This window comes from Tinamus guttatus, unplaced genomic scaffold, assembly GCF_059628265.1.
Source record: "Tinamus guttatus ecotype Peru unplaced genomic scaffold, ASM5962826v1 Tinamus_guttatus_pri_ptg000308l, whole genome shotgun sequence".
Taxonomy (NCBI): domain Eukaryota; kingdom Metazoa; phylum Chordata; class Aves; order Tinamiformes; family Tinamidae; genus Tinamus; species Tinamus guttatus.
The window spans coordinates 1,142,011-1,164,398 of NW_028288842.1; the positions used below are offsets into that span (position 1 = coordinate 1,142,011).

A 22,388-nucleotide genomic window follows, 5' to 3' on the forward strand; every position below is an offset into this window, starting at 1 on the left:
CACGTCCCATTTGAAAGATTTACCCCAGAAAGCAAATACCAGGAAGCAGAAGCTGCTTCCTACATTAGAGATTCAGAACATCTTTGGAAAAATGAAAAACATTGAAGCTAGAATTAAGCTTGTTCTTTAAGTACATAAGATCTTCCAACATATATGAGCAAGCATGCTTTACACAAAACTAATGCTTTCAACTACAGTCTTTCTAAATATTACCTGCAGCATCCCCATTTAAAAAGTGCATTAAGAACTTATACTTACAATAACCAAGCAGCACGCAGAAAAAAACACCTTCTGTTTCTCTTTTGTAGAGAGAGGGTAGGACAGCTAAAGCTGTTTTATCTGTTCCTTTGAGATCCTAGCTGAAGCAGCTTCAGGCCTCAAATTAGCTTAGCCTCAAATTAGGGCTTATTTGCTGGAAAATCAGCTTTATGAGGTACACCTGTGCCTGCCTGCCACTCAGCCTACAAGGTGCAGTAAAGTGCAAATCAGGTGTCAGTCTCTTGAGCTCTTCTACTTTTTATGCTTTTTTTCTTATAGCTGCTAAATATTTTTACTGGAATTTCAGTGCATCCTAAAGTCCTACTGTTATCCTACCCCTATTTTCAAATTAGTGAGCAAATTAGTGAAATAGCTCACTGCTGTGTATGATCTCAGGTACTTGGGATGTTTCTCCTTTCTATTGCTAGTTCTCCTTTCTTTCTTTTCCCCAACTGCTTTAAGCTTTCAGGCAGGAGCAGATCTCTTCTAATTTTCTTCTGGCAGCAGCTGGAGCAGAGAACTCAGAAACTCAGTCTGATGCAGATTATTATGGGTAGAAATTTCTTCCCATCATCCAGCATCAACACAGATCATGGCACTGACTTGATTGGTTCTCGTTTGACTGGCTGGTAGATGTTTTTTACTAGACATTCTTTCTTCCAGGCATAAAGCTGATAATAATACAGAAGTAGCAAATCAAAATCAAAACATGAAACTGAAGATCTCTTCTCCTCTCTTTTCTCATATATTTGAGAGTTATATGTATGGAATGACTTCAGACTTCCTGATGCGGAGAGAAAACGTCACATGTTAAGTCCATATTTTTTCACATCGTGACAGAAACAGGGGACTTCTATTCAGGAGGTTTGTGTAGGTCACCCCTGTTAATTGTGCTGTTGTGCAGCTAGAGGGGTAGGCATGCATGCTCCCCCCAATGCGGTCATGGGGGCAAATGATCCCCGTAATAAAGATTTTGAAATCTAAGCTAAGATAGGTGGAGTATGAAAAGGGGTACAGAAAGAAGTGCTTTGCTCCTAGGGTCTACAACTAGACTCTTGATACTTACATTTCTGATTGTCCAATTGACATATTTGGACTCCTCTTTCAACTGACAAATGCCACTCACATTTTGTGGAGAACTCCTGAATTTCTGAGAGTGCAGTTAAGATGATAATTACTCTACACAAGCACAAACTCTTGTAATGCCTCAAAATATCTCTTGTATCTTGTAATTGCTCTAAAATCTCAGTAATATCTAATTTAAAAAGTAAAACTTTTATCAAGTCCTTCCCTTTTTATTCTTTCAGGACAGGTGAAATCCCAGTGACGTGTTAACAGCTGAATCAGAAAATGCCTTTTGTGTTACTTCATTCAGCTTTCAAGAAATATTTACATTTTGCTGTAAGACCATGATTCAATGATGTGAGGGATTTGGCAGCCTGAAATTCTCATCTTCCTCTTTGGCTTGGTGTGCAGTTTAGATACACATGATTGAGGGCCCATCTTCACTGAACTATGTTGTTGTGTTTTGCCTAGGGTTTCACTGCGGATTGAGAGGGATGAGATTTAATAGACCTGGCAACACTGATTTCCAACCCACTTCCAAAACATAATTGTCAATCCTGAAATGTTTGTCAGTTCTGACAACCTGGTGCATCAGGTAGAGCTATTTATGCACTCCTGAACAGGACTTCTACCTCTGGAACCAGCTTTGCTTCAAACAACAGCTGCTTTTGTTGTTTCAGCAGTGCAACACAAAATACTTGTATTCAAGTAGGATTCCTGTTCTCTGAATACTGGGATTACGTTGCGTGTTATTTAATAGTAAAGTATTCTTCATGTACAGGCTACGTGGGCACACAAACATTTTCAGTTTGACAAGTGTTAAGCAGAATTCCTAAGTCACTTAACTTTTCTTGAAAAAAATGCTCTGCGATTTCCAGTTTGGCTTTAAACATCTTCCTCTATATACGTTACACATTTTGTACATAAATCGGTGTTTACATAGAAATATGTAAATCCCCTCCCTCCCACATGGGTATGCATGGATAAGGGCAACCACCCAAAGGATCTGTACATTTTACAGACTTTGCTCGTACATGTTGGACGCTTTGTCTCCCAACTAAACGGAGCAGGCGGCTGCAGCCACTGACACCCGACTGTCCGATTACCCCGGAGTCGTTCAGTTTAACTTGCCTTCTTCCTCAGTTCTACCCGCTGCTCACAACGAAATGCCGGCATGCGGCTGCTGTGCAGCACCAGCATGGACTTCCTGCTGGCTCCATGGCTGAGGCTGTGTGACAAACGTACTGCTCGGCCAAGACGAGATGACCGCGTGCGTAATGTTTAGCATAGCTTGTAGCCCTCTAGGTAACTTCCTGACAAAGACAGAAATCCTCTTTGCCAAGTTCAGGGGGACGAAGAAAAGGTCAGATGGCTCCTTGGCCTTTGGTGTTTCTGTCATTACAGAAAGGTAAGCTCTGCGAGGTATGTTCAGTAGTATCTGCTTCTCTGAAAAGCTGTACAGCTGCTGCTAGCATACATTGTAACATACTGGTACTTAGCTGCTCATCTCTCTTTCCTTGCTTGAAAATTGGAGAAAAATAGTTTCCAGATATGTTTTTCAGCTGAACTCTTTTTTTGAGTGTTTCCTCCAGGCTTCTCCATTACCAAAAAAAAAAGGATGTAGTCTACTATGGTTTCAGAAGTAATACCTTCTTTATGGTGTTTACAGCTTTAAAATATTTGTTGATTTCTGTTATTTCCTGATTTTTTAAACATCCCTTACCTCATAAAAGATTTTTCACTTTTACTTAACAGATAAATATTTTTTGTCACATATTCATTTTTGCCCTTGAGATTTCTTCTCCTCTGCCAGTGCACCTCTGGGAACACTAGTTCCTGGACCTGAATGTAGGTGATTACACTGTAGGCAATGATTACAGTGTAGTCCTCAAGTAAGGCTCTGTCACTTCTCTTGTGCAAGTACCTAGCAAGCTGGCATTAAAACAGCTTTTCCAGCACCTCAAGTAACTTTTAGCACAGCTCTTCTTACAAAGTCTGTGAAAAAGAAGAAAAACAACTGTAGTAACGATGCAGTCATGCTGGGATCAGGCCTGAGGACACATATGCATTGGAGTATTTAGGTAAGTTAGATCTCAGTTTAGGCCAGCTATTAATCATGTATGTTTACATCAGAGAATACATCTTACCTTCAGAACTGCACCATAAAAATACTACTGCCCAGAGGGATTAGGGTCTATTATGAAAAATAATGCTGAAAAACATGTTTGCATGACATTTTAGGTTTCTTACGTGTCAGTGGATTGCAGATAAGATTCACACAGTAAACAGTTGGATGTAGTTTTAAAAGGTGAACTTGGACACAAAGTTCCTGCCAGTTTGAGTGGACTTGTGGTTAAGTCCAGAGTCACCTCTGAAAGATCATAGGGACATAAAAACAGAGCTGAAAAAGATGTTCAGAGGTCATCTAGTTAGTTGTTCTATCCCTGGGCAGGATCAGCTTGCTGGGTAGTCCTAAAAGGGGCTTGGCTGAACTATTCCCAGAGCTCTTCAGTAATATCAGATCCACAGCCTTTATATAGCACTGTTTTAGCCTCAGAAAGCTTGTTCTACTGTCAAACTTAAATTCTCTTACTGCAAGTTAAACTCAGTACTCCCTGTTTGCAATTTCCTCTTTTCCAGACTTAGCCATGGTAGTTCTCAATGTTTTTTTTCAGATATTATGATTAGCCTGGGTCAGAATTACACTGTATAGGATGCTGTTCATATTGCAAACAGAAGTGAGATGTGTCGGCCAAAGAACTAACAGACTAGCATGAAAGCCCGAAGGAAATGAGAATAAGCACAAGAGACAGCGGTTGCAGTAACAGGAGATTTATATCCTAACACTGTGAGAATACCATATTTGCTGATGTTATCTGCTGGCCACCTACACACAGCAGCTTCAACATTTACTCAAGAGCAAGTAGCAGGTCACTGGTATTGTTATCAGCAATTTAGAGATAGTAGGCAAAATGATTGTAGCCTATATTTTGGGGAAAGACTGGGGAATATACATAGCCATGACACAACCCAGCAATGTGTGTTTGACCCGGCTACGTAAAGCTCCACCACACAAGAACTCCTCCACCCACCTCAGCGCTGAGCCCCAGTCATAGCAACTGACTTGTATCATTCATAGTGTCAAGATAAGCAATCATTGCCCTTTGGATCATCTTTAAGGACAGGCGTAAGTAATGTTCTTTCTAACAAGGGGTCCTGCTGCTACAGAAAGCTTTGCTCTGCTTCCCTCACGTAGCGTATTGATTACATGCCAAAGCTGCTTCCTTGCTGATGTGAATAAGCTGAGAAATGGCAGGACTGACAATGTGTGTTTCATGTAGACCTCATCAGCCTGAAGCGTTGCAGTCTATTAGTGTGTTATGATCCATAACGCAATTATAGGCTACTTCATTTTTCAAGGCTTATACATGTCCATATACACATGATCTTTATGAACGCAGACACCCGCAGTGAATGCTTGTCCTACCCAAAGTGTTCCCTCCTGTTGCTGTTTGCAAAGAAATTATGTCCCATCTAACATCCTTGAACTGGTTACTTTTCCAGGAAGAATGAGATGACTACCTTTCATAGAATCATGGCAAGAATGAGCTATGATAGAAGAAGAAATGTCATTTGAATTTTAATCACTAAAGTAGGATGGACAAACCCTGAGTCCACTCCTTGTTTTCCCCACAGACTTCTTAATGTATTTCTATGCAGGTGATTTAGAATATATATATTTTTAAAACACCACACACTGATCACACTGAAAGTAAATGTACTTAGGTCCTTAAGTCACAAAGGCACAGAGAATTTGATACTTTCCTTATTAGTCCCTGCCTTGTTTTCTCACTTTCTGAGTAAGGGTTACGAAGTTCCTAATATTAGACCACTGTGGAAACTTGATTTAGTATTAGGTTCATGTCACATGGAGTTATCTGTGAAGTGCACAGTGAGAGTTGCATGAGGCCAAAACCTAAACTCCCATCTCATTTCTTGCATCCATGCTGGAGCTAATGCCCATTTTGTCTGTTGGATGAGCAATTTCACCTGGCATTAGCACAGAACCAAACAATATCTCCCCATTAGCACAGAAAATGCATCCTCAGTAGCAGTGTATTTCAAACTGGTCCCCACAGAGACATCATGTCAGGTAAAAAGCCTGTATCAAACCTTAGCACTGGACACTCCTCATGCTTGTCACATTTACGGGCTGAGTTGTATTTACCCCGCAGGCTAGTCCTCCTTGTGAGGTTGCTGCTGTTAATTTTCTATTAATTAGTATTCTTTAAGCTTTAAATTTCTAGTTGCCTGTTTGCACCACCTCCCCCTTTGCTTCCTTTTCCCATTTTACTAAGGAGAAAGTGAAGGAATAGAGGCAAAAACACTAGATACAAAACCAGCAAGGCTAGGGAATCATAGAATCACAGAATGCTTAAGGTTGGAAGGGACCTCTAGAGATCATCTAGTCCAACCCCTCTGCACACGCAGGGTCACCTAGAGCACGTGGCACAGGACTGCGTCCAAGCGGGTTTGGAAGATCTCCAGAGAAGGAGACTCCACAACCTCTCTGGGCAGCCTGTTCCAGGGCTCTGTCACCCTCACTGTTAAAACATTTTTCCTTAAGTTCCTGTGGAACTTTTGGTGCTTCAGTTTGTGGTCATTACTTCTAGTTCTGTCAGTGGCCACCACTGAAAAGAGCCCAGCACCATCCTCCTCACTGCCTCCCTTGAGGTACTTATAGACACTGATTAGATCCCCTCTCAGCCTTCTCTTCTCCAGGCTGAACAGGCCCAGCTCCCTCAGCCTCTCCTCATAGGGCAGATGTTCCAGGCCCCTGATCATCCTTGTAGCCCTGCGCGGGACTCTCTCCAGCAGCTCCACATCCCTCTTGTACTGTGGGGCCCAGAACTGGACACAATACTCCAGATGTGGCCTCACCAGGGCTGAGTAGAGGGGCAGGATCACCTCCCTTGACCTGCTGGAGACGCGCTTCTTAATGCACCTCAGGATCCCATTGGCCTTCTTGGCCACGAGGGCACCCTGCTGTCTCATGGTCAACTTGTCGTCCACCAGAACACCCAGGTCCCTCTCTGCAGAGCTGCTCTCCAGAAGGGCGGTCCCCAGCCTGTACTGGTGAATGATTTACAAAAAAATGAAATCTGTAACTGTGATGAGTTCAACAAACACTTAGAAGTAGCTTAGGAAAATGGCTTCTCTGTTTCCTGCTTCCTGCCCTTCTTTGTCTGCCTCTCCACCGCTTGCTCTATTGAAGTCCATGATTTTGGCTTTTACTCCAAGCAATCCATGAGATGCCAAAGTGTTTATGATTATTAGTATTATTATTATTTTTAAATTCAGCTATGTATTTTCACTTGTATTAAGAAAACTACAGGCAAGAGACTGTCAGAGAAGCAAATGAGACCTTATCCTCTAAATGTGGGCTAGGAGTAGCTTCAGCCTAGTGACACCAGATAAGTCACCTTTTTTTTTCCCATGCTGGCATGTTATGTCTGCACAGTAACTTTGAGCTTCCACAAAGGATGGTAGGCTGATACATGTTTGATTATCCTAGGTAAGAACTCGTCATCCATATTAATATCTGCTTCTGACCGAAGTTATCGATCATCTGGCAGGAAGGTGACGTTGTATTGCCGTCACACTGGGAGAAGTCTCAGAGTTGATGCTGATATATTCAGAAGGTATTCACCTGGCTAATGGGGTGCATATTCAACTGTGTCCACCCTTCAATCATTTCTCTGACGTCTTGCAAGACTACAGGTTTCCCTTGGGAGTCATCAGATCTTCTCCATCCACCGGGCTGACGAGAGAGCTGGTCAGATTCCTCTGCCCTGCCACAGAAGGGGAGGGGACCTTCATTCTGAAGATTTAAAAAGGGACCCCCAAACCACTAGGAGATCTTGTAGTTCTATCCCGAGTAAGAAGACTGCAGATTTCCAGCTGAACTGAGCATGAAGGTGAGTGAGACTCTTTTGATGTATGGGAAGCATTTTAGTTTGAAATCCATACTTTTTCACTTGAGTATAATGTTTTAGGACCTGTAGAGGGATTTAGTAATTTTAACTTAAAAAAAAAAACTGCGATAAATGTAAACAGTTATTTTGAGTATGCTCAAAGCCACTGAATTAAAAAAAGCAATTAACAATTAAAAGCAATTAATAGGACACTCTGCTTTCAAAAACAGGATGAAATAAGCCAGTGTGAATCACAGTGGCTAGATGTTCTTTGTTGCTCATCACAGTTATTAATGCAAGAATAGCAGGATGATGTGAACGAGGAGAGGGGCGATTTGTCCACAGAGGACTCATGCCCAAAACATTCGTGCTGCTTCAGCAAACAAACTCCAAGAATCTAACAGTCATCTACCGTGACGTGTCTGTAATCATGATTGATGCAAATGGGATGCTAAGTTTAAAAACTTTCTCTTCCTGAGGAAATAGTGACCTGCTCTTGTGGGTTATTTGCTTGAAATGGCAGGTCTCTTATTGTCTCATCTCTATCATTTGTGGTTTAATAAAATCAACATACATGTTATGTCTTTTCCTTCGCTAAGTTTGTGTATCTTGCTTATTTTTGCAGGAGCTAGCGTCCTTGTAAAAAGCACAAGTGCTTGTCTCAGTGACAACTCTCACCTATATGGATCCTTTAAAATAATATGAATAAAGTGAACAAATTAGATCTGATTTAACATTCAACCTGTCATCAGTTGACTTTGAACTAAAGCTGAAGTAGCCACTGAAATAGAATAATTTTGGCAACAAGATGGGGAGAACTCAGGGGGTGGAATTGCCTTCACATTAGATTTGAATTTGAGAAGATCTGTGGAACTGAAATGTTTTTCCTGTTATCTTGTGGTTCTTTGTCCTGTGCAGGGGCTGCATAAACTGACAGCATCTGTGATGGCCCTGTTGCTTGCAGCTTCTTTCCTCTCTTCCTCCTGGAGCGCTCCTCAGGTAAACAGCCAGTGTGCAGCAGTCCTGAATCTCACAGGTTGGTGTGTTTAAGTGTTTTTACCTGTTAATAATGGCATGGTTAACGTGTGTCTTTTTTCTTTTTCGGCACAAAGGATCATTTCCAAAGGAGAAACTGGACACCTCAAGCTATGCTGTATTTAAAGGGTGCACGTAAGTCCCAAGGTGTTTCAGTTTCGAGGAGATAAAGTTCCCTGCCACTAGATAATTCCTGATCCTAGTTCCTAGAAGAAGAAAAGCAAAACAAAAGGACTTAAAATGTACAGAGTTAGAGTGTAAAGTAAAAACTATTGGAAAAACAGTTTATTCATTTGAAATGATTTTAAAAAGGTTTTAAGGTACCTCAGATATATTTAGCATTTATTATTCTCATCTAATTTTTTAAGGCACCTTCTGAAGCAAGCAGAACATATGTTTATATTGCAAGCAACAGTATAGTAGATATTCAGACCATAAGCAACCACTTCTAAACAGTGCTTGGATTCTGTTGCTAATTCAGAGTTAACAGACCATTAAATAATAATAAATAAATAAACAAAACAGATCTGAAGAAAGGATTTGTTCTCTGAGGCAAAAATGCAAAATTTAACAAAAATAGTTTCTGTTTTTTAATTCCATTGTAAATTGTTATTTCAAAATTAAAAACTATCAGGTGGAGATACGTATTAAGACAGCAAAAAGCTTAGTTTCCTTCAGTTGAAAGAAAAAGAGAAGAATCTTGAGAGAAAGCTCACAAATCGGAGAAAAAAAAAGGGAGACAATAAAAATAACAACAACAACAACATGAAATAGATCCAGGGTCCGAACAACACTAAGGGTAAAAAGAAGTAATTCTAGTGACATTAATAAAATTATTTCTGTTCTTAACAGGAAGGAATTTGACACTTTTCTGTATTGTCTGATTCTTTCAACTGAATAAGAATTTGTATTTCTTTTATACTGATTTGTGTATCAAACTTACTGATGCACAGGATGTGTTTTTTATGTAGTTCTTTTACATTTTTAAATGGACATATTGCTTTGAAGGCTATTAGTTTATAGATAAAAAAAAAAAATAGGAGGGACTTGACCGTACGGCAGTCAGGGGAAGAGGTAGCAAAAGACAGTAAATTTCACCATATCTACAGCTCTAGCAAGTTAATGCAAGAATGAAAAATGCTGAAACCGCACTTCTATGGAATAAGTCTGCTTTGCTGTGTTTGAGTTCAGGATGGGCTAGTGCTGATAGACCTCAGAAGGATAGAGATATGCATCACATTTTATGTTTGCATAAAAATCACTGTAATTTTGATTTTTGAAAAAAAATTGTAGGAATTGTCCTAATTGTAGGAATTACAACAGATTTGGAAGTTGTTTTTATTGTTTTCTTGCTGTTTTTGTAGAGGGACGTCGATTCATTTCAGATGAGAGCCAGCAAAAGGATCTGTATGACAGAGTGCAGCTGGGTAAGTGGACATGCACAGGTATAATGCATCTTTCCTTAGATAAGGGGAGAAATCTGTGAATTCTGTATTTATATTCAAGGAAGCAATTAAATTCCACATTGTTATTCCTTCATTCCAAAAAGCATATGATAAGAATATGTGTGTGATTTAGTTTCTTATCAGTGTGACTTCACTGATGTAAGAGGTGATGTTGCACACTGACCTGGCTGTAAGTGAGGTTGTCAACAATCACTTTGAATTTCTCTCTCTTCTGGAAAAAATAAAATCAAATTATTAATTTTTGACAAACGACAAGTGTAGACTGTATTAATCAGATTTAGGCAAAGTGTCTGTGGGAAGCACAGCCTTGCAGCAAAATAAGAAACACATGAAAAAGTAAAATGCTATTCTGGCTTTGTAAAGTAGGAAGAATATTTTCCTTAGGCATTTATTGGGCTGGTTCTCAGCAGTGATTGTTACAATGTGAAGCAGACAACATTTTTTTCACCCTGTTTGGCTCCCTAGATGTAAAGACAAAAGAAAAAAAAAAAAAAAAGGAAAGAGCAAAATATGAAGAAATGCCTTTAAACACTAACAGATTTTCTATCTGTGATTTTTGTGTATCTCTGATTTTGTGATTCTAGAAACACGCAGTCAAAACTCAAATCCTTTATCTCTCCCTGAAGATGCAGCCCTGTTTCTTAGTTCCTTCCGGAAAGCACAAGAAGGTAAGTCCGTATCTTGTTTTACCCTGAGCTTTCAAAAGGGATTTATCACCATTTCGTTTGCTAACAGTTTAATCTCCTGTGCCTTTCTACCGTTTATATCTTCAATTACAAGGACTGCTTTCTGCTCAAGCTCTGCTCTTTTTGGAGCAGCTGGGGAGAGGGAAGTTGTGAAGGACAGGGTACCCCATGTTTGCAGTGGAGAGTCTGTGCTATGCTCTGACCCCTGGATGCTGGGGCAGCTGTGGTAGCTAATGCAAGTACAGGAATGTACCTAAGTTGTGAAGCTTGTCTCTGATCATGGATAGGGAGGAATAAACAGGGGTTTTAAAGATAAAACAGATTTTTTGAAAAAGTTTTAAAGATAACCATGTGTTAACAAGAGGAGAAAATCCTCTGACGTTCTCTGAATATGAGCGTGCTAAGCAAAGCAGGGAACTTGTTTGAAGAATACTCTGTGGAATAACATGCCTTTACTGCAGTAGGACATAACAGAACTGTCAAATATAGGTAAGCTGTTCATGTTCGGAAGATCACTTTCAGGTGATTTTAGAATATTTTTGATTAAGGCAAATGTCCAGGTAGAAAAACGAACACGTTATTTTCTTCTCATGAAAATTCTGTGCCTTCTACTGAAATATCTGCCTCTCAGCAAGTGCAAAACTTTCTAAACAGCACTGGAAATGAGAGAAGTAGTGATCATTTCCACAGATGCCTGTACCTCCTACCTAAATAGTCACATTACACTGTACCCAAGGCTTTTTTATCCCCTGAAAACTTTGGGTGAATGATTTTGCCTTTATTTACAGCTTATTTTTCCCCATTGTATGTTGTCTTGCAGTTGAAGAAGAAACCAGTGACCACCCTGGATACTTGACAGACAATCTATCAAATTGGTGAAATATTTCAAATTTCTTTAGCGTTTGTATGCTGAAATCACGATTTGAGTGAAAAGAATATTTCATTTCGCCCATCTCCATCTAAGTTCCAAAAGAATGATGTACATATTCATTTCATTATTTTGAAAGCGAACTGATTAAAAGTTATCCGTTCTGATAAGAAATTATTTGTGAAGTTCCAGTCTTGTTTAGACCATTTTGCATGTGGCACCCAAAGTTTAAAATCTGCTGTACTGTCTTAGCTGAAAGATTAAAATGATTAAAATTGTCTTTCTAGACAACTATTTCATTAAAAGCAATTTTCAAAAGTCACTGGAAAGCCTTTTACCACTTTTCACATAGCTTTATTTTTTTAAAAAAATATTTCTGATATAGGCAGACTCTTTCACCACTTCATGGTTTACCCTGTGTGTTATCGATAGTCCTCTTGGCAGCAAAGCAGGGGATTTCGTCTTGGGCAACACGTCAGCACAGAGAATAGGCAGCAGTGCTTACTGAGAGCTCAGTGCCACCCCAGAGTAACATACATTTTCAAATCTATACTCAGAAGGATCCTATTGAACTCCCACTGCATAAAGACAGCGTGTGGATAGCTCTGACCAGGATGAGGGCTTCATTCCTGACTGTGGCAAACAGCTACTACTGTTGTCAGGAGATAAAATACTGCTGAAGCTGGTGGGGAGGCACTGGCTAGGAACCCAATGTCAAGCACGCCAACAGGCATGTAGGGTATTTGTTGTATCATTGCACTTTCTGTGGGCATGTTTTTTGGGCTGCGAAATTGGAATTATATCTAAAATGGTTAATTATCATTCCATACTGATAAGGATATATTTAACATTATTTATGTAGTTTGGTGGCATTACTGCAAAGCCATCTGTAGTTCTCATGTAATTAAAAAGTAGCCACATGACTCTTGTGTCCAAGCAACTGTTTTATTTATTAACTTTAGCCCTAATTGTCCTTTTGATCTTCCAATGCTGCTTTTCTCTGATCTTTCTCATGACACTCAATTAATTATGCTAACTCCATGCAAAGGAACATAGCTGAAGTAGCAAAGGAATTTAATCCTACCACGAACTCATAGGGAATGTTCATTGTTTTTAATCTATAGCACTACATGGAAGAACTTAACTGTAGAAATAGAAATACCCTTGTTTTTTTGTTTATTTTTGGATTTTTTTTTAAGTGCTAGTACATTCATCAATTGCAGTATATAGTAGGTTGTTTATGGCATTCACAATGGACTTCATTAGAAGATCAATGGTATCTACTGGAATCTTTTCATTCATTTAATTGCTCTTTGTTTCAAGCCTGCTCTAAATGCCTCAGGTGCATCTTAGTTGTTTTAAAATATACAATATATAACAGATAGATGCTACCAAGCTTGTCAGATGTCAATTAGAAATCTGTGGCATTGGAGTGAGACAGTCTGTTGTTCTGAATGATCTAAAAGCCATTCCCCCTAACACTACAGGCTCAAAAAGACAGAAACATTTTGCCATAGCTGTATTGCCTTGGTACTGACAGTTAGTCCCAATGGTCAAGGTGGAATTAAAATAAGATTAGAGACATGGCCGCTTTGGCCCCTGCAGGTCCACTGCGGAGAAGAATGGGCACAGCATTCACAGCAGTCATGTCTGCAAAGCTGTGGACTTTCTGTCATGGGTGAGTGCTCGCAGGACTCACCTCGTGTGTTGAAACCAATGCAGCTGAATTTCTGTGGGATGTCAAGACAGCTCTCCATTCTTTCCAGGGAATCCAAACTCCACAGGCACGTCTAAAAGAATCTGCAACCTGGGCCATACATTTGTTCACTTGTCTTAATGCCCGAGGGAAACTCTTCCATACTGCATATTGTCCATTTTGTCTCAGTTGTTTAGCATGACTTAAAGTACCTACGTAGGAACTGCATCTTCAAGCACTGAAGTGATGATAAAAAGATGTCCGTGACCATGTGGCTACCATGTTAGTTGTAGGCAACAAAGGAAGGAAAGTGCTGGATTATTTTCAGAGGATAACTGACGCAATTTTGGTGATAGGGATTTAGGATTTTTTTTCTTCAGTGTAATGATGCAATGAAGTCCAAACAATAACACTAAATTTCTTGAACTTAGTATTTTTTAAAATAAAGATTAGCTTTCAAGCAATAATAGTTGGGGGAAAAATAACATTTTGAAGCATAAATTCATGTTTTGATGTTAAAGTGAATTTTCTTTCAAAAAAGGTATATTATTCACTTAGAAATACAAAGGTAAAAATTGAAACAAAATATTGCTAAACTATCAAAAAATATTTTTGACCTACCATATCTATGCTTGCCCTTCCAGGTTTTTGACCTTTTTTTTTTTCTTCTTCTTTTTTAATGTTTTGACTTTTCAGAATGATTTAAAACTGGAACTTTTTTTCTCTTTCTTTCTCTTTCTTTCTTTCTTTTCCCTTCTTTCTTTCTTTCTGGAAAACTTGAAAATCATGAGAAATTCTTGGTACACAAATCCCAAAAATACAAGATGGATCTCCTTGCTAGTGTCTTCGCATTAAGATCTACTTACAAAACTCTTGTTCAGGCACTCTCTGCATCTCTAGGAATTGAAGTGTCTGTAAGGCAATCTAGATGTCTAGTTGACCTTATGAGGTTTAGTTATTCCCTAAGCACTTGAAAAATGTTAATTATTAAGATAGGCCTCTTCTGAAGAAGTGAAATAGATCAAGGACTAACAGGACAATTGGCAGAAACAAGGTTAGTTGCTTTTGACCATCCCCACATTGCTCTATGGCATGTAGGTTTGAATGGCATTCTTGACCCAAGTCACATTAATACCCTTCCCAAACCAGTTTGTCCATAAACTTTGTCTAAGACAGAAGAAAAACAGTAAGAGACATACCAAAGGAATCAGAAAATAATCGGTCTGCTGTTTATTGTGGGTCTAAAGGACTTCAGAAAGTTGACTTCATCTGCTTCTAAGAACTAAAATGCCCACTGCATAAGCATTCCTGCCCACAGGAACTATGTTTTACAACTGCATCAAGACACTTCTGTGTGCTGTAAAAAAAAATAGATCTTAAATGATGTAAGTTTACAATAAGATAAACAGCATGAGGAAGGAGAAAGACCATTTTCTTTTCACTTTATCTTTTTTAACCCTGCCAAGGTTTCCCCAGTGTAACATTTTTTTTTCTCTAAATATTCTGAGCTCTGGCTTAAAGTTCATATTAGTTTGGGAAGGGAAAAGGTGTGACATAAATGGAGTAGAGATTTATCCAGAATGACCATAATGGAGCTATCATCATGGACTATGATTAGTATAGATTATTATGCAGAAAAAAAGTATTATCTACAGAACATAGAGGCTCATGAGGGGACTGTCACATTCTGTAGGTTTATTAAGCTTGGGAAACCTGTTCTATCTCCAGGAGGGAGAAAAGAATTGTCATTTAAACTACTTATAGGTAAAATAACATTAGGTTAACCAACAGTGTAGCTCAAGTAACACTTAAGATTTCCCTAATTATACCACTTTGTCCTTAACGCAAAGCTTGCCAAGTCTGCAGGAGAAACTGTTGAGTGGATGGAGACCCTGCCAGGGTAAGAGCAATGAATTCAGTTCCTATATTCTCCATGCTGCTTTTTCTTTCCTTGCGGCAATACTCCAAGGGAAAAGGGAGACTTGATGTTTTGTCGATCCCTTTCAGCTTCCTCATCCTCATCATATCTTTCATCTTCATCTTCCGCTTCGCTATGTTGAGGGCTGGAATGCTGAGAGACAGAGGGCGATGGTGGCACCGATGAAGGCCTGGGGTACCTGAAACCTTCCGTCTGACAGGAAGAGAAGCAAGTTATATATATTATTACTGTGTTCCTCATTTGATTGTATACAAGAATTTAAGGCTGTCAGCACTGCTAGGCAAAATGCTAGTCATGGGATGTAACCTGTTCTGTACTCCAAATCTAAATTCCTTTGAATGCAGGTTCCCTCAGTCCTTCTGTGCAGCAAGCATATGCAATGATATGGTGCCCTTCCAGCACTGCCTGCTGCAAAATATAACTCAGTATCTTTATTAAACCTTAAAACCCTCACTCATATACAAAATCCTTCTGAATCCACAATCAGAATGCACCTGCAGAAATTCAGAATGCACCTGCAGTTTTAAAACATTTTCCTAGTTTCACTGTTAATTTCCGCAAAAAATAGAGCCACGCAATGGGATTTTGGCCTGAGCCTCTTTCTCCTTATTATACCAAAAATTGAGCTGCTTACTGGAGGTGTCTGGAGATTTGGTTTCAAACAATTTATATAAGGATTGAACAGCTTGCATTCTGAAATTGGTGCTAATAGACATTACACAAGAACTGATTGCATATGTGGGCCTTTATTTGGATCCCCTGCAGTTCCCGCCACAGCCTCTTTCTCACATCCCCTGTTCAAATGTCTCTTTGTCTCTTGTCTTCTGGAATATCTTTCCACAATTCTCCTTTTATTGGGTTGCAGAATCTCTCCATGGTCTTTTAGCAGCAGCAAAAGTAGAAGCTGCCAGTCTTCTAAAAGGGACACCAAGGACCATTTCCTCAGCATGTCTACAGTGGCAAAGATCCAGCCATGTCATTCTAAATCACCTGAAGAACTGCCCCTGTATTGCACATGGTGCTCCTGTTGTCTGATACCATTACAACTCCTCACTGGAACTTGGTCTTGTATCTGTGACATTCTGCTCCCCTTACACTGTGTCTGTCACTGTGTTGTCTCCCTCTCTTTCTCTGTAAAGCAGCTAAAAGGCAGATGAACTCATCTCCAGAAGCAGACTTTACCTTTGGTGGAGCACTTGGTTCCATTTCAAATTTATCAGGGAATGTTCTGCTGAGTGCCAAGTGTCTGGCATGCATGTAATACTGAAACATAAAAGAGGTCTTTTAGAAGTCAAGGAAATCTTGAGTAGATTTAAGCAGGAAAGAAAGAGCATAAAATGTGTGTCCTCTCAAAGATGAGACAGAACAAAAGCTGAGTATGTTTTCAGCCAAGGAGGATCCAATTGATATTTTCACTTGTTACGAATACCTTGCTGTGAAGTAATGAATCACTCATGTCAGATTCACAATGGAGTAGCGTCTCGATCAGAAGCCAGATAAGGGTTGTGTAAGCCTAAGGTGTATCCAGATGGAAACCAGCACTCCTTTCAGTTAGTGCAGTTCTTAGAAAGCCACAGACATTCTCTATTCTTCATTATAGAACTGACTTTTTTAATCAGGGAAATGTATATTTTTTAAGAGTCCATACAGATCAACTTCCTTGCACAGGGTCATTCTTACATAAGAAACATGTTACAGAGGAAACATATTTATGCCTTTTTTGATGCTTAGAATTTATGAATTTGGTAAAACTATTGGTTGGTTTTACAGAACTTCAAATCCACTATATTCACCAGTCTCTATCACCCTGCATTGAAAAAATAGCTTTTTGTGTCTGAGCCTTATAGTGGGCTGGGACCAATATAAGCAGAAATGTTCTCACACAGATACGAGAACAGGACCATGTCCAGCATGGTCACAGAACTGATACATCTGCACTCGTTCCTTTGCTTCTGTGGAGCTGATAACACTGGTTTGCCAGGGTCTTTTTAGCGTATGGTACTGCCACATTTTCTAAGTCATATAAAAAACTATTTTGCCTTTCAGGCACAGATGTACTTTAGAAAAGCAGAAGAGCCGTAAGGCCCAGTAGTATTTTAGGAAGAATAGGCAAGATTTTTTTAAGAGTCCAGATGATTTTGGAGCAGAGATCCTACTCACTTGGTATGGAGATGCCAGTGTTGACAGACACACAAGCTTTTTGCGTTGCCCTTAGCGCCTAACCTATTGAATGAAATCAAGTCTCTCCTTAACACTGGAGAAAGGAAGCATAACACTGAAATGTAAAGGCAGATTTGACTGTGACATCTTTGACAGGTGCTTTTCAGAAGAGGGTTGGCTCTCAGCCTGATGCTGAAGACTGTTAGTCAGACACTATCCGTGTGGAATTTGTAACATCTCTACCGCATAGTTTCACACACCCTGCCTAAGTATCTCCAGTCCAACAGGTCTGAAAGCCTCTCGGTTCGGTTTCTTTGGATGATCCTCTGGCGACGGGACTGCTGGCAAAATCCATACAGGATCTGAGTCAGCTGGTTGCATGACTCATCAGGAGAGCGGAACCTCCTGTCAACTATGTAAATGCCTGAAGGACACAAAAAAAGGAGAATATGAGTGGAATTGCAAATTGTATCTGGTTGTCTACATTTCTAAACAAGCTTCTGTTGCACACGTTTTACAAACATTAAATATATCAGATGTCTTTTCTAGCGTGAGAAGTTGGAGTCGTAGCTATTACTGGAACATTTGTTTCTATTCTGATGTCACAGGAAATTGCAGACAAATAACTATTTTGGGGGGTGTTTTACCTTTCTTTACCTTTCCAACTGAAGTCACTAAATAATTCATAACTTAGAGACTTTGCTCCTGTTGTTGCTTAAGTTTGTCCAAAAATACTTAAGAGCTTATGGATAAAGAGGTATCACTTCTACACCCCAACATTTTTAAAATACTAGTTGCTTTTTTAAAAAAAAAGTTTCATGCTTTCATAGTTTGTGTTAGGATTAAAAGTGTGGTTGGTTATAATTAGCCTGTAGGACAGAGACTATTTTCAGTATAAATACAAATGTCTTCCACAGAGATGGCTAAGTCATACATGAACTGATGTAAAATCCTGACAAAGAAATTTCCCAGAGTCAATTTTTGGCTACTCCCTTACATCAAGGTATTGGTAAAAAGAGTAGAATAGACTTTAGCTATCTGTATAGGCATATTCCCAGCTACCTTAACTGAAGTGCCTGGTCTCCTCTAAGATTGTACAGTGAGTTATTTCAGCACCCACATCTACACTTTGTCAGAGAAGAGCAAGTGACACATGCCCTTGGTCTGTGATCTTTCTGAAGGCTCCCATAGACATAACTATCCGGGCAGGTTCAGATATAAGGAGCAGTTGGCTTTATCCTGGTAACCAGTTTAGGGTACATGGATCTGTCTCCATTTGCTTGTGCAGAGAAGTAAAGGTATTTAGAAAGAGGCATTAGTTCAGGCACATTTTCACTATTGTCATGTTACACCAGGAAATGCCTACCATTCTCCTAACAACTGTGATCATGGACCATTTCTAAAGCTTTAGGAGACGATTCTGTTTTGTTAGGAAGCTCCTTTCATCACCACAGACTTATCTCCTATTGCACATGTTAACTAACTACTTACTCAGTGGAGACAAGTCTTACTGGCCCTGAAAATGTTTGCTGAAGTCCCAGTATGTCCTCTTAGACTAAAGAGAAGCAGTTCATAGCTTCTTTTGAAGAGCTAAACATGTTATGGTGTAACCAGAGGTGCTGAAGGGAAGTGTTGGGAAATTCTAGAGGAGGGATGAGGATTGCTGGGTTTGAGCTTGAATGGCTCATTCAGTATAACCAGACATTCAGAGTTCTGAACATATTCTCCCTATGAACCTTACTGCACTAAGGAAAGCACAAAATTAAGGAGCCAAAGCCTTGTCACTGTGCTTTTTTGCTTTCCTAACTGGGAGGCAGTGTATTGATGTGTTGTTAAAAATCTTACCATAAGCAGCTGGATCAGCAACATGATCCTGCATGAAACAGCCAAATCCAGAAAGGTTTGTGGTCACACTGGGAATCCCCATCACGGTACATTCAGCTGCCGAAATAAATAAAGGAAAAAGTTTAAAAGTTTTTTGGACAATATTCTTGTCACTATTTCACCTTGACAGGAGAAAAAAAAAAAAAAAAGAAAAAAGTGACAGAAGGTCCCATAAAACTACAGCTGCTCTGAAAATGTCACGTGAAAACTATTATGCCTTGCTGTGGATCTGGAGGAAAAGAAAAAGGAGAAGCGGGGAAAGGAGCAAAGGGGGGAAGGACCTTAACTTTTTTTTTTTTTTTTTTTCACATTGCTTTGTGAACATCTCTTTATTTTGCAAAACTGAACATTTTCTGGTAGTCTAGTGTCGAAACAGAAATCCCCAATGTAATGACTGGACTTTTTGTTTGGTTTTAACATTGGAGCCTGTTCCACACACGTGGTCACGAAGTGTTCATGCCTATTTGCAAAGCAGAATCTCTTAAATGCAGAACTATGTTAAGTACTGTATTTTAGTATTAATTGTTTGTAAACTGGTCTCTATAGCAAAAAGGAAAAACATCATTATCTTAGAAGTGCCTTCAAAGTAGATGTGGAGCTTATTTTATAGAATTATAAAATGTGTGCATGTTTTGTTCTCATCATCATTGTGAGAAAGAATAAATGTTCAGGTCAAAGAGTTTGTGTTGATGAAATTGAGCCTAACCTAAGGCAGCATACAGATTAAGTAAAAAACTTCAGCCCCTAAAATGCTGAAGGCCATACATCCAACATTCAGCCACATGACAATAAAAAGTGATGACTATAAAACAGAGCTATAATCCACCTAAGAGCACTTACACTTTCTTGGAGAATTATGTGGGTATCAATAAAAAGAATCACTTTTCTATTAGAAAAGGGAAAGTAGTAAGTACTCCTTCAAGTAGTATAAATCATGTTTTTCCTCCAAATTGGTAAGCATCAGTCCAAATTTTCTGGTTAGGTTCATTTAATGTTTTATTTCAACATCATGTCTCACTGTCATATATTTTTATTTATACCTCAGCTGAGACTAGGACAGGAAGAGAAATTGCTTGAATGTAACATCTTACATTCATGTTGTCTTACTTGAATTGGCTAACTCTCTGACTTGGAGGGAAAAAGAATTGAAATAGCTTTGGAGATTGATCAGAACTGTAAGATTTCTTTTAACAACAAATGCCCTTCAGAGGAGCATCCAAACTTTCAGATGCTTATCAAGATTACAGGAAATATTTTGTGATGCACAAAAAGACATGTGCCTATATTTTGATCTTCATAGGTATCCAAGTTGATAGCTTGTACTGATTTTAGTAGATGTTAAGTGCCTTTTGTAAGTATGGGTCCTATTTTTTAAATTAGAAATTACATGTTCTGTCTACCTTTAGAAATTTCCCTTTAAGTCTGTATCACTGTTTGTAAGTGTCTGTGGTAAATATCTAAGGTGGAGGTGGCAAGATAGTGTCTGTCTATCTTGAATTATATCCAGTTGTGTGCTGCCACCATGTTTTTCAGTCAGTAGATGCCATTTTATACTACCTGCCTGCCAAATTTTGCCAGCAGTATGAGCTTTGCACTGCAGAAGAAACAGAATCAAAAGAGGTATTTTTTTCAGCACCCAGGAGATACTATCTGTAAAGCTATTCTGCATCAACAGAACGGATATTCATCTTTTGATAGTAGTTAGTGTACATATTACCTACCTGGAGTGTAACCCCAAGGTTCATAGTATGATGGAAATACACCGAGGTGGCAGCCTCTGACAAACTCCTCATAATCCAAGGGCAGCAATGGACTTGTTGAGGAAAGAAACTCTGGATGCAGGATCACCTGGATACTCAAAACACACATTAGAGCTGAAAGAATACTGTCATCAATACATTTTAATTATGTATAAACTCCAGCAATTTCTTCACTCTGGTCTTTGCGTAAGCATCTAGACAACACTTCCTTTGTCCATCCTGTTATCTCATTCAGTTATCCCATTAGAATGCATCGTATCCTGCCTGCATGCTGTCTTGTCCTAAAAATACTATGAGTATCAAACACTGTTTTCTGGACAGAACTTCAGCTTTATCCTCTGTGTCAGGAAGAACATGTACACTGAGGATTATGCCTATGGCTGTGGCAGTTAGCAGTAATGTTATCTGTTGGATGTTGTTGCATATGTCTTCTTTCAGAGGTCTCAGGAGGATATAGAACTCCTGAACTTCACGGTATCCAGCTGAAATAGAGGAATGTTTATGATATTCAAGTGAATCTACCACCAACTGAAAGACATTTGAAGTCACACATACAGTCCTGTTATCCTTCCTGAGCAATGCAGTCAAGTTACTGATTTGGATAAATCAACACATTAATATATTCAACTAATAAAGGGGCTGTAAGCTCATTATGTGTAGTGCCAATGAGTCGAACAAGATTTTCCATTGGCATCACTGGGGCTAGATTTCACATGCCAGCTGTGTCTGCATGGAAATGCGATACAGCTCTGAGGATGACTTTCTGTTTCAGGCTCACAGAATTTTCATCAGGACATGCAGCTTTTTAAGCATTAAGCCTGTTTGCCCAGCAGGCAATTTTTCTGAGGACAATGCTAATGACAATTTTGTACCAACTTGACAGATACCTAGCCAATCAAGGCTGCTGAGAAGCAGGAAGAGGTATCACCATCTGCTTTCTCAATGACTTCAAGCAGCGTGTCCTAAGGATTTTTTTATTACAGTTGTATACAGTGTATCCTCCCAACCCATTTGTGTAACATCTAGTATATTATGTTATGTTACACTATTTATATTATTTTTTCAGAGCTCTTTGGAGACAAATGTTTAGCAGAGACTACATTATGCCACTAGTAGGTATGCTAGGAAGTATAGATAAACAGCTACTAAGTTATCCTCAGGAGTTTAAAACCCATAATAATGAGAACAAGTGATGTTTCATTGTCAGAGATGCTATTGCTTTGCATATCAGTAGATGGTGTGGAAGAGAAGCAATTTGCAGTTGTAGGTTTTACTTTTAATAGGCCAATGAAGATAAAGTCATAGCTAAGGAGGCTAACATCAGAGATATTTTGGAGCAAAAAACAATTTGGCAAACATGTTAAAGTGTGAGTTTATCGTTTCTGTGGGTAAGACGGATATAAGATGAAAGTACAGGAAAGGATTTATTTCAACATTTGATTTAAACATGAATGTGGAATGAACCGGAAGTATTTCTGGAGTATCACAGGAGGCAGTGATAAGAACAATTAAATAACTAACATTAGATTTCTAACTTGAAACAGCAAATCAGGACATCTGTGAAGTGACTGATGTTACTCCTGGAAAGGGAAAATG

General features: G+C 39.1%; 2 protein-coding genes across 2 annotated transcripts in view; one reads left to right on the plus strand and one right to left on the minus strand.

The window, feature by feature from the left end:
• The first annotated feature begins 7,271 nt into the window (after nucleotides 1-7,271).
• On the plus strand, nucleotides 7,272-11,364 carry SPX (spexin hormone). The gene is made up of 6 exons (XM_010220047.2): nucleotides 7,272-7,301; nucleotides 8,217-8,297; nucleotides 8,411-8,468; nucleotides 9,698-9,760; nucleotides 10,384-10,467; nucleotides 11,306-11,364. Exons 1-6 carry the CDS (start codon nucleotides 7,296-7,298, stop codon nucleotides 11,362-11,364), a joined length of 351 nt encoding a protein of 116 aa, XP_010218349.2. The 5' UTR covers nucleotides 7,272-7,295.
• Nucleotides 11,365-14,711: 3,347 nt separating this feature from the next.
• GYS2 (glycogen synthase 2) overlaps nucleotides 14,712-22,388 on the minus strand; it is a 34,431-nt gene continuing 26,754 nt past the window's right edge. Inside the window, exons 12-16 of the mRNA XM_010220046.2 lie at nucleotides 20,754-20,880; nucleotides 18,994-19,089; nucleotides 17,409-17,572; nucleotides 16,171-16,251; nucleotides 14,712-15,180 (exon numbers count right to left, since the gene is read on the minus strand). Coding sequence (XP_010218348.1) covers nucleotides 14,965-15,180; nucleotides 16,171-16,251; nucleotides 17,409-17,572; nucleotides 18,994-19,089; nucleotides 20,754-20,880 — 684 coding nt within the window. The 3' untranslated portion in view covers nucleotides 14,712-14,964. The remainder of the gene's footprint in view (nucleotides 15,181-16,170; nucleotides 16,252-17,408; nucleotides 17,573-18,993; nucleotides 19,090-20,753; nucleotides 20,881-22,388) is intronic.

What these genes read in the sequence shown, in the direction of transcription:
- SPX (XM_010220047.2), top strand. An exon ending in CCTCCTGGAGCGCTCCTCAG is followed by an intron (nt 8,298 to 8,410) that starts GTAAACAGCCAG and finishes TTCGGCACAAAG; the next exon opens with GATCATTTCCAAAGGAGAAA. An exon ending in GCTGTATTTAAAGGGTGCAC is followed by an intron (nt 8,469 to 9,697) that starts GTAAGTCCCAAG and finishes CTGTTTTTGTAG; the next exon opens with AGGGACGTCGATTCATTTCA.